Consider the following 12,696-nt stretch of genomic DNA (forward strand, 5'->3'; position numbering starts at 1 on the left):
TAATGTCTTCAACATTTTCTGTTTTGTTTTCATGTCTGCAATATTCTGGTATTTGTACAAAAGCTCACATCTGTATCTGAATTCAGATACACAAATTCAGATGGAAATGGGAACAGTGATTCGAGGCAAGGTTCAGATTGCCAAAAACTTCTTGTGGGAGCAAATCACATTTTTTTAATTGAAACTGTGATTTTTGCTGTGTTCCAACGGTATGAGTACTACCAAGTTTCTTTTTAAACTATTTTTATTCTCCTCCTTTTTCACATTTTCTCCCAGATTTGCTCCCACCAACAATAAAGAATAAGCAGTAACGAATATAATGTCAATCCCCATATCAACAACAACAATGCCATCCTCCCACCAACCCCCAAACAACTGCCCGTATGTTAACATAAACAAAAAGCAATCACGAATCACACCATAGTCACCATTAACACAAACAGTCCCCCATCCCCCAACCCCGCCCCTCCCCCCCCCCCGCCCCCCCACTAATGTTCGATGTTCTCCAATTCTTGAAAGTGCATAATGAATAACGTCCTTGAATTGTAGAACCTCTCCATCCTTCCCCTCAGTTCAAACTTAACCTTCTCAAGAATCAAGAATTCCAACAGGTCCTCCCGCCACACCAGGGCTCAGGGTGGAGAGGCTGCTCTCCATCTCAACAGGATCTGCCTTTGGGGATCCACGAGGCAAAGGCTGCAACATCTGCCTCTGCACCAGTTTCCAGCCCCGGCTAGTCCGACACCCCGAATATGGCCTCCCGAGGGCCCGGGTCCAGTTTCACGTGCACCACTTTAGAAATTACCCTAAAAACCTCCTTCCAGTAATCTTCCAACTTTGGACAGGACCAAAACATATGTGATTTGCGGACCCCCCCCTCCCCCTTCCCCCCACAACGTTCACACACATCTTCTACCCCCTCAAAGAGCTGGCTCATCCTTGCCCTTGTGGGGTGTGCTCTATATACTACCTTCAGCTGTATCAGCCCCAACCTCGTGCAAGAGGTGGAGGCGTTCACTCTCCGGAGCACCTCACACCAGAACCCCTCCTCCATACCCTCCCCCAACTCTTCCTCCTACTTTGCTTTGATCCCTTCCAGTGGTGCCTTCTCCTCTTCCAAAATAGCCCTGTAAACCGCCGACACTAACCCCTTCTCCAGTCCCCCTGTCGTCAGCACCTCCTTCAGCAAAGTGGAGGCCGGCTCCACCGGAAACTCTGTATCTCCTTCCTGGCAAAATCTCGAACATGCATGTATCTAAACATTTCCCCCTGCTCCAACCCATACTTCGCTCCCAGCTCCTTCAAACCTGCAAACCGACCCCCAAGAAACAAAATTAGTCTCTTCATCCCCTTCTCCTCCCATTTCTGAAAATTTCCATCCCACTTCCCTGGCTCAAATCTGTGGTGCCCCCATCCCGAAATGTGGGCGAAACTGCCTCCAAATTCTCAATGAAGCTATTATTACTGGACTCCCTGAGTATTTCCCCGGGGCCGTCAGGAGCGGAGCTGTTGCTAGCGTCTTCAATCCCGATCCCCTACACAAACTCTCCTCCATTCTGACCCACTGGGCATCAACCCATCTGACCCAGCTCCGCACCTTCTCCACATTCGCTGCCCAGTAATAATACATCAGGTTCAAAAGACCCAAGCCCCCTGCCTGCCTTCCCCTCTGTAGCAGCACCTTTCTAACTCTGGCCACCTTCCCTCCCCATATGAACGACGTAATCATTCTTTCAATCTCTCTAAAAAATGCCTTTGGCAGGAAAATCGGCAGGCATTGGAAAATTAACAGACATCGAAACAACACGTTCAATTTAACCGACTGTACCCGACCTGCCAGTGACAGAGGGAGACTATCCCACCTTGTGTACTACCAAGTTAACTCCCTTTTAAGATGTTGCTGTTCTTCATAATCCAACAATTCCTGAAGATTATAATATTTATTGAACATCATAATTCTTAGCGTACTTCACTAGCAATCATGCCACATTAGCTCTGCACTGATACCTCACACTGTATTCACCAAGGATCCAGCAATAAGCCCAATTTACCCCAACACCTTGGACTCCCTGACCATCAAGCCATCTGTCCTTGATAAAATGGTGATATAACAGGTGTTACAAACCCCACAGACGTTACAACCTGCTATGCTTTCTAATTAGCTCTCTGTCTTAGTTCTGACATATGACATACCCTATAAAATGATTGCTGATGATGTGCAATTAAGTTGATTGCGCTTACCCGATTCTTCGTAAAAAGTAAATCAATGGTGGCATCTGCAATGATATTCATGCGTAGTTCAAATGCAAGAATCTGCCTTGGCTTTCTAGGCTTTGCTAATTCAGTGACCTTCAGTGTCTGATAGTCAGCTGGAAAGAAAAACTTCCATAAACATTCCCTGCAACAAAACACAAAGCATTTGAAATGTCAATTTTACTTTAAAATAGAAAAGAAAGTGGTGAACTGCAGTGACCATATAGCAGAATGATATATTATCTTTGTTTCTTGCTACACTTTTTGACACATTCTACATATCATGCATAAAACACATTCACATAATGTGCATTTCTATAAACTACAGATATACACAGCACAATACTCAAGTATTTTAGTACTCTTTTCAAACATGATTTGCACCGTAACACCTAAGGTTAACTACTTTAACCTCTACTAATCAATTAGCTATAATACCAACAATGAAATACACAAGCAAAACAGAAAGAAAATACTTTTGAGTAACATTCATCAAAATAACATACAGGAATTGTATGCGAGTATTATTCATATACACTCATCATTCATCAGAGTCAAAAACCTCTTCTTCCTCCCTTTACAAATGGATAAAATTCAAATCATCCCTCTGCAGAACCTACTCCCCGCAATCACCTTCACTAAAATTAGGTTCACTTAATTACTTTTATTAGAAGTTTTGAATCGGTAAGAACATGTATTCATCAAATCCCCCCCAACAAATCTCTCAAACTTTAAAAAAAACTTCCAGTGATGAAATCACTGTAGCCACCTATTTATTGAACAGCATATCAGAGTAAAATGGTGGTGCGAAGGTGATATTGATGCGAGCCTGCACTATAAACAAAAATACTGCAGAGGTTGGAAATCTGAAAGAAAACAAAAACACTAGAAATACTCAGCAGGTCAGGCAGCATCTATGTAGAGAAAAAGTTGAAGGACAAAAGGGATGATGGTGCAATGCAATCAGAGTTGGTAATGTGATGGGAAAAGAAACAATAGATGCATCTAGAGGAGGTATAAATAAGAAATTAGAATTATCACCAGCTTCCATCCAAATCTTTTCTCCAAAAAATTGGACAACGGTTATGATATGAAATCAAAGTTATTTATATCAATACAAGAGGATCTCATGTCAATTAATACTGCTTAATCTCACCTTCCCCGAACAGGCACCGGAACGTGGCAACTAGGGGCTTTTCACAGTAACTTTATTGAAGCCTACTTGTGACAATAAGCGATATTATTATTATTATTAATTTTGTTGAAACAAAAAAAGATTGTCATGATAGGAAACTTTTGCTCAACTCCTTTTTCAATGCTCTCTGAAACCTAGAGACCAACAAACAACACTGCACATGTTTGACTGAACATGTACAGAACTCTGTGCTTTCCATTTTACAATAAAGCAACTGGTGGAGCTGCAGCCCACTGCTTGTACCACTGAAGATAGTACATCACGAGGTACAATATAACAATAGCAATACAGGAAACACAACTTGTGTTTTGTGGTATTTAAATGAAACAAATAAACAGTTTCAAATCCACTATTGGTTGATTTAAAAATCAAACCTAGAAAACATATTTATGCACGCTGCTACTGTCCTTTACTGCATTGATGTATTCTTAAATGTCCAGTGATAAATATAGTACCTCAAAAGCACTCCATAGATTTAATTCGGAAAATAACAAATTTTTTGCATGTGGACATACACAAATATAGCATAATTTACAACAGCAATGTGTATTATACAACTCCTTTAACATACAAAAGGCTCCCAATATGCTTCACATAGCTTGAGGGAAGAAATTAACACTGAATTCAATAAGATAGATAGAAATAAACTATTTACTCTGGTGGGGGAAAAATACTGTATAATCTTAAGTTTATAGCTAAGCCATTTATGACCAAAATCGGGAATCACTTTTTCACACAAAGAGCAATGGAAATCTGCGACACAATACTCTGAAAGGGCTTCAGATGTTAAGTCAATGTCAATTTTTGGAGGGTGAGATTAATAAATTGTTGCCATGTAAGGATACAGGGGAATATGGAATAAAGGTGAGTGAATAGAGTTGAGATCAATCAGAAGTAGAAGTTATTCATCAGAGATTCAAACTGGGAGTTGTTCAGCATTCAATGACGTAAAGGTAAACTCATAGGTACAGGCAGCAAAATGGCAGAATATTTTTCTCCAGTGTTTGCCAGGGACCAAACAGAAGGAATGTCACATAAAGGACAATGGTTGAGCAAGGGAACAGAGGTATTAGTAAGATAATAATAATCTTTATAATAATCTTTATTGTCACAAGTAGGCTTACATTAACACTGCAATGAAGTTACTGTGAAAAGCCCCTAGTCGCCAGTTTCCGCCACCTGTTTGGGTACACAGAGGAAGAATTCAGAACGTCCAAATTGCTTAACAGCATGTCTTTCGGGACTTGTGGGAGGAAACCGGAGCACCCGGAGGAAATGCACGCAGACACAGGGAGAATGTGCAGCCTCCGCACAGACAGTGACCCAGGCCGGGAATCGAACCTGGGACCCTGGAGCTGTGAAGCAACAGTGCTACCCACTGTGCTACCCAGAGTTTAGCGTAGCTTTGGAATTCATGGCGAGGAACAAAGCTTTGGTCTTCCAAATGTTTATATAAAGACAATTGTACCTCATCCAAGGCTGGATGTCAGCATACATGCACATGGTGTCGTCAAGGCACAGTATTTAGATGGTGAAGAAGGGGTGGGGTATGGCATTTAGTACTGCCATGATCTTTGTGGGACTCATGAAGTGATGATATAGGTTTGAAAGAGAAGCCACTTTTAGCAGTGTTTTAGTCAGAATCAGATCCTAACCAGGTAAGGGGTTTGGCGAAGGATAGCATGATCAACCATGTCAAAGCCCGAAGAAAGGTAGAAAAGGATAATGTAACACATTACAGTGAATACCGCTTGTGATTTTGGTTACACCACTTTGGTACTATGGGAGGACTGGAAACCCAAGTAGAGAGAAAAGGGGAGGTAGGAATTGGGTAATAGAAATTAATCCAGAGTTGGTGAGTTTACTTCTGCTGGGGACTGTAACCAATGTATTTTCAGGATTCATGATCAAACTGCCGAATTTCATCCCAATTTCAATGCCTAAATTTACAGAAAAATTAGGAAGAGCATTAAAGTATATATCATCCTGCAGTAGGCATTTTCCACCTGTTTTATATGAAGAACATGTCAAAGATTTCCATGTCAACCTTCCCTTCTTTACCACAGAATCATTGGAATTTACAGTACAGAAGGGAGCCATTTGGCCCATCATCTGTGTTAGCTGGCAGGTAGCCATCCAGCCTATTTTTCCAACTGTTGGTCCATAGCCTCATAGTTAGGGCACTTCAAGTCCATATCCAAGTGCCTTTAAATGTTTTAAATGTTTTTGCCTTTACCATCCTTTCAAGCAGTGACTCCACTGCTTAATCATTCATATATTAACAGAACTGTCATCAACCTCAAATGGTAAAAACAAAATAAATGTTTATGCTTGATTGGGTGCAGAGGAAGCGCACTGCATTCACAGTTAATGTTGTGATGAATCAGCATGCAGCTCACTTCACTTGCCCTTGCTTTATGTGCGTATCACTTCAGTCATACCGATAGGAAAAAAGCTACGCGGAAAGGAAACCAGTGGAATGTGGCAACGTTGCACGTGGGCAATGGTCAAGAAAATGTCTTGTGAACCACACTCAGAACTCTGATGGGCTGCTTGTGGCCCATGGGCCATGCAGGTTTCCAACCACTGTCCTAAATCCAAGCCCCAGTTATGGACATCTCAACCATAAGACGTAGGAGCAAAATTAGGCTATTCGGTCCATCGAGTTTGCTCCGCCATTCAATCATGGTTGACGTGTTTCCCATCCCCATTCTCCTGCCTTCTCCCCATAACCCTGATCAGCTTATTAATCAAGAACCTATCTGTCTCTGTCTTAAAGACACTCAGTGATTTGGCCTCCACGGCCTTCTGTGCATAGAGTTCCACAGATTTACCACCCTCTGGCTGAAGATATTCCTCCTCATCTCAGTTATAAAGGATCATCTCGACAGTCTGAGGCTGTGCCCGAGGGTTCTAGTTTTTCCTACTGGTGGAAACATCCTCTCCATGTCCACTCTATCCACGCCTCCCAGTATTCTGTAAGTTTCAATAAGATCCCCCCGATCCTTCTAAACTCCAACAAGTCAGACCCAGAGTCCTCAACTGCTCATCATATGACAAGCTGTTCATTCCAGGGATCATTCTTGTGAACCTCCTCTGGATGCTTTCCAAGGCCAGCACATCCTTCCTTAGATACAGACCCCTAAACTGCTCACAATACTCCAAATGGGATCTGATCAGAACCTGATTCAGCCTCAGAAGTACACCCCTGTTCTTGTATTCTAGCCCTCTCGACATGAATGCTAACATTGCATTTGCCTTGCTAACTGCTAACTGAATCTGCCCGTTAACCTTAAGAGAATCACCTGGACCGGATGGATTACACACCAGGGTTCTAAAGAGATAGCCGAGGAGATTGTGGAGGCATTGGCGGTGATATTTCAGGAATCACTGGAGACAGGGAGGGTCCTAGAGGACTGGAAAATGGATAATGTAACACCCCTGTTTAAGAAGGGAGGGAGGCAGAAGACGGGAAATTATAGGCCGGTTAGCCAGACTTCTCCCCCCTTATTGCTTTTTTAGTTCTCCTCTACCCCCCTTATTGCTTTTTTAGTTCTCCTCTACTCGCTTTTAAATGCTTCCCAATCCTCTGACTTCCCACAAATCTTCGCTACCTTGTATGCTTTTTCTTTTATCCTGTCCTTGACTTCCCTCGTCAGCCATGGTTGCCTCGTCCTCCCTTTAGCATGTTTCCTCCTCCTTGGGATGAATTCTGTTGTTCCTCCCAAATAATCCCCCAAAATCCCTGCCATTGTTGTTCCACTGTCTTCCACAATCAAGGAAGATAGGGCTTTGCCATAATTTTATATATTACATCTAGGCCTTATCACAGCCTCTTCTGTTTGAAACAAAACAACCGCAGCCAATGCAATGTTTGCTAAAGACTAAAATTCTCCAGTAAAGGCCAATATCCTTGTAAATCTCCTCTGTACCCTCTATGGTGCAATTATATCTTTCCTGTAGCATGGTAAGCAGAACTCCAGCTGTGGCCCAAGTAGTGTTTTACACAGTTCCATCGGATTCTTTTTTTTGTAAGAGTGGGGCAGGGAAGGGGGTGTTTAACACCAGTTCTGAAAGGAAGGCAGTGCCTGACGAAAGAGAATGATTTACAAGGTGCCGGGTGGATTTACTCTAAATTGATAGATTTACATGTGTGGATACACAGGTGCCTCTAATTATGCACATGCGAATACTGCCAAGCAACACCATCAATTCTACCAAGAATACTATGACTGTATTCCAATGGACGGAGGAAACACAATTAGAAACATTTTCTGATTTTCAGGATCCATAATCAAACTGCCACATTTCATCAGATGCACTGTGAATCTCAATTCTGATGTCTACATTTACAGCAATTTAGGAAGAACATCAAAGTATATGCAATTCTAAACAGAAGCTTACAACTAGCAAATTTTCTGCGATGTTGCTCCTTTGTCTTATATTGAGATTTTCTTAAAGAAAACATAGTCTAGTTAAATAAAAAAATAGCCAGTAATGAAACACCATGGATGATTAAAGAGATAAGGATGAGTTTAAAGCTAAATAAAATACTTATACTCAGGATACAGACTGTAAAGGAGATGATGACAAAAGGACATATGGACATGGAGCATTAGGCCATTAAGTCCCTTGAGCCTGTCACACGTGAAAGAGATATTTCAAAATTATATCCAGAAATAAGACCCCAAACTAGCAGATCGCCCCGCGCTCCCCCCCCCGGGACCCCGCCCGCGCCGCTGTGTCCCGCCGTCCCAAAGGTAGTTAAATCCACGCCGGCTGGCGTGGGTTGACAGCGGCGGGACTTCGGCCAACGTTGACAATTTCACATTTTCCCACATCATACTCCATTTGCCAGAACTTTGCCCACTCACTTAACCTATATATATCTTTTTGTAGTCTCTTATGCCCTCTTCACAACTTACTTTCCGACCCATCTTTGTGTCATAAACAAATTTCCCAACCATCCCTTCATCCAAGTCATTTATATAAATTGTAAACAATTGAGGTCCCAGCACTCAACCCTATAGCACACCACTCGTTACATCCTGCCAACCTGAAAAAGACCCATTTATGCCTACTCTCTGCTTCCTGTTAGCCAACCAATTTTCTATCCATGCCAATGTTACCCCGCATATCATGAGCTTTTATTCTCCGCAATAACCTTTGATGTGGCACTTTATCAATTGCCTTCTGTAAATCTAAATACAGTACATTCACCGGTTCCCCTTCATCCACAGCACATGTTACTTCCTCAAAGAATTTTAATAAGTTGGTTAAACACGATTCCCTTTTCACGAAACTATGTTGACTCTGTCCAATTACTTTGAACTTATTCCAGTGCCCTCATCTAACTTATTTAATCTTAGCGTCTAACATTTTCCCTACAACAGATGTTAAGCTAACTGGCCTGCTGTTTTTCCACTTTCCATGTCCCTCCCTTTGTGAATAAGGGAGTTGCATTTGTTATCTTCCAATCTAATGGGACCTTCCCCAAATCTAGGCAGTTTTCGAAAATTAAAACAAAAACACCAACTATCTCACTCGCCACTTCTTTTAAGACCTGGGCACCTGTCAGCCCACAGCTCCAACAACATATACTACCGATGTTCAAAATTTACCAGTGCCGGTGATATGTGAAAAGTAAGCCGATAGCGTTTTCATGTTTCTCACTGTTTTGGGCAATTTCTTGGTAACATTCAGGTTTCAGATTTGGGAACATGCAGTTTCTGCTTCAGATACATAGTTTAAACATATTTACATTAGCTCTATATAGTTCTCACGAACTCAAAATCCAGACAAGTAAACAGGCTTCGGACCACAGTTGTTAGAGCAGCACTCATCCAGGCAAGTGGTGAGTATTCCTGACTTGTGCCTGATGGTAGACAATTCTCGGAGAGTCCGGAAGTTAGATACTCGCCACAGAATTCCCAACCTCTGACTTGCTTAGTTAAATTCTCGCTTGTTGTAAATGGACATTGCCTGGAACTTGAGTGGGGTTGAAGTTAATTGCTACTTATCAGCCGAAGCCTGAATGCTGGCTGGGTCATGCTGCATTTGGGGACAGACTGCTGCATTAACTGAGGAATTGCAAATGGAACTGAACACTGCAATCATCAGCGAACATCCCCACTGCTGACCTTATGATAGATCAGTGATGAAGCAGCTGAAGCTGGTTTGGCCAAGGAGACTACCCTGAGGAATTGCTCCAGTGATGCCCTGTGGCTGAGAAGATTAGCCTTGAACAAGCACGGCCATCTTTTTTTGTGCTAGCTATGACTCCAGCCATTGGAGGGTTCTTCCCTTTATTGCACTGATATCAATTTTACTCGGGCTCCTTGATGACACAATCAGATGCGGTTTTAATATCAAGGATAGATACTCTCACCTCTTTGGTCCATGTTTGGACCAGGCCTGCAACAAGGTCTGGAGCAAAGCAGTCCTGGCAGAACCCAAACTGGACTTTGGCATGCAATTATCGCTTGATAGCATTGTCAGCAACACCTTCAATTAGTTTACTGAGATATAGTGATTGTGTGAATTGGACTTGCCCTGTATTTTGTGGACTGGGTATACCGTGGCAATTTTTCATAGATGTAAGTAAAAATAGGTAGGAAAACACACTGTGAGGAAGATACAAAGAATGCAGAGATAGTGTGCAGATAATATGGGGAAATGCGACATTATCCACATTGGCAGAAAGAATGGAAAAGCAGAATATTACATAATGGAGATTGCAGAATGCTTTTTCAAAATGTTTTTATCCCATTCTTAAAGTTATAAAGCCAATATGCAAAGTGTTCAGGGCAAGACCTTAATCCATCTCCTTGCTTGCTCCAAAAACCAATTCAAATTGAATCCAATTCATGGTCTCAACAAGACAGGAATACAAGATGCAAGTTGACAAGAAAAGGCATTGCACCTCATCTTGGGTTTGATCGGACACTTGATCTTAGCCAACTATTTTGATGAACACAAATAACCAAGTAAACTAAATCAAATAAACTGAGGGACAAATTAAAGGGACTGACCCTTAAAGGGAAACTGCCTTAACAAAAAGCGAAACACAAATGATATTTAAAAATATCAAACAAAATATGATTAATGGGGTCTTTTTTTTAAAGCCTATGTATTGGCCAAATGGACCAAGGCGGAATTGTGCTGCAATAGAATACATGTTTTAATTTGGTAATATCTGTCAATGGAGGAGTACATTATGGACTTTGATAAATGGTATAAGGAACTGAAAAAGTTTAACCTTGAAATCCTAGAGTCTGTATTGACATTTATGTTACTTGATTGTGCGTGCATTTCTTTTTTTAATATAAATTTAGAGTACCCAATTAATTTTTTCCAATTAAGGGGCAATTTAGCGTGGCCAACCCACCTACCCTGCACATCTTTTGGGTTGTGGGGGCGAAACCCACGCAAACACAGGGAGAATGTGCAAACTCCACACGGACAGTGACCCAGAGCTGGGATCAAACCTGGAACCTCGGCGCCCTGAGACAACAGTGCTAACCACTGTGCCACCGTGCTGCCCATGCATGTATTTCTGATATTGATAGACACTTCATATTGGCAGGGCTTCAGTTCCATGAGAAAGACTTTCACCTAGACCAAATGGCTGCAGCCTTAAAAATAATTGGGGAAACAAATCATTTACAGCTACTTTCCTATCCAATATAGGCAATTCTCCAGGAAAGCAAAGGATGGAGGATTCCATGGTGCAGAATTTTGAGATCTCCAAAATATTAAACGCAGATTCCAGTAAGAAGATGGTCTGAAGATGGTCACACTATTAGTCAGTTTGAGAATAGAGATAAAAAGCAGGTCTGAGACAGTGACCATAGGTGCTCAAACACAAGAAATGCATGCGGAATGGTTAATCGGTGTTATCAGTGTGATTCTAAGTATCATTACACAATGAATAGCCTACAATGAAAGGACCATGTTTTAAGATAACACATAAAACAGATAATTGCGAGGCTGAAAATTATGATGGCAACTTTGTTGGTCACTAGCAGTTTGAATCCGGTGATGAGTATTTTGATGGCTGATTCATTCAACTGTGCAGTTTTAGATAGTGGTTGCACTTTCAGTGTGTTTAGGGTAGATTGACTTAACTGCTACCTGGATTCTTTCACTGACCCAGATTGGCAGAAAGTTGAGGAATATGGAAGCTCCACCTGCTATCGGTTTGGAGATGATAACACACTAAGATCTTCCAAGAGAATAGTCCTCGCTTGCAAGAGAGCTGGGATACTCCTATTGTTGAGCAGATATTTGGGCCGGATCCCCGGCCGTTCGCTGGCAGCGGGTATCTCTGGTCCCGCTGGCAGCGCAGCCCTGACCACTGGTTTTATGGTGGTTTAGGATGGCTTCAATGGGAATCTCCATTGATAGTGGTGGGAACAGAGAATCCCATCGTCGCAAGCCGTGAGAAACACATGGGAGGCCAGAGAATCCACCTCTTGATGAAAAAAACACAGATTAAACCAGACATGGAGAATGACAGAGTGATTGTGTTCAGAAAAACTATGGTGATCTGGTTATTATAAAGGAGAGGGGGAAAATTAGAGAAAGTGAAGGGAAAACTGTGATTATTCAACAAGGGAATCAAACAATAAACGCCCGTCGGAATGAATTATGAATTTACGAATACTGACAATGTGTTATAAAATGACAAAACATCATGTGCATTACATACTCCTGTTTTGTGCGGCAGAGTCAAGGGACAAGATATAATGGATCAGGAGTTAGCTATCAGTAGAAAATCAGATTGTGATAAACAGAAAGGGGTTATGTTGTTCACAGTGGGGTTCCGGATATCGTCCAAAAGGATCAGATAACTGGAGAGAGTTGCAACAAAAGTGGGATGGGGTTTCCAGAGGTGGCCATGAGCTGAGTGGTCGCACGAAAGGTGGCTCTCGCTTGGAAACCTCTTTTTGGACCTTTCTGACTTGAGAAACAGCCACCAAACTAGCAAAAAGCCAGAAGAACTGACCCCCCCATCATTAAAATCTAGGGCATACCCCACTGCAAGAGCTGGTGATAAGCTGGAGGATTGCGAGAACTTTAAGGTTCAGCAAAAGGCTACTAAAAATAAAATCAAAAGAGCTAAAACGAATTATGAAAGGAAGCTAGCAGAAAACATAAACATTGAAACCAAAAGTATATAAAGAGAAAGAGAATAGTTAAAGTAAATGTTGGCCCTTTAGAGGACGATACTGGTGAGGCAATAATGG

General features: G+C 41.9%; 1 protein-coding gene across 10 annotated transcripts in view; it reads right to left on the bottom strand.

Moving 5' to 3' along the window:
• The window catches only part of kiaa1109 (KIAA1109 ortholog), a 626,997-nt gene that overhangs the window by 494,536 nt on the left and 119,765 nt on the right, over positions 1 to 12,696 (bottom strand). For all 10 annotated transcript variants that reach the window (XM_072495716.1, XM_072495713.1, XM_072495719.1 and 7 more), the window contains exon 12: positions 2,242 to 2,398. In XM_072495716.1, coding sequence (XP_072351817.1) covers positions 2,242 to 2,398 — 157 coding nt within the window. The remainder of the gene's footprint in view (positions 1 to 2,241; positions 2,399 to 12,696) is intronic.

Source organism: Scyliorhinus torazame, chromosome 3, assembly GCF_047496885.1.
Source record: "Scyliorhinus torazame isolate Kashiwa2021f chromosome 3, sScyTor2.1, whole genome shotgun sequence".
Classification (NCBI taxonomy): Eukaryota; Metazoa; Chordata; class Chondrichthyes; order Carcharhiniformes; family Scyliorhinidae; genus Scyliorhinus; species Scyliorhinus torazame.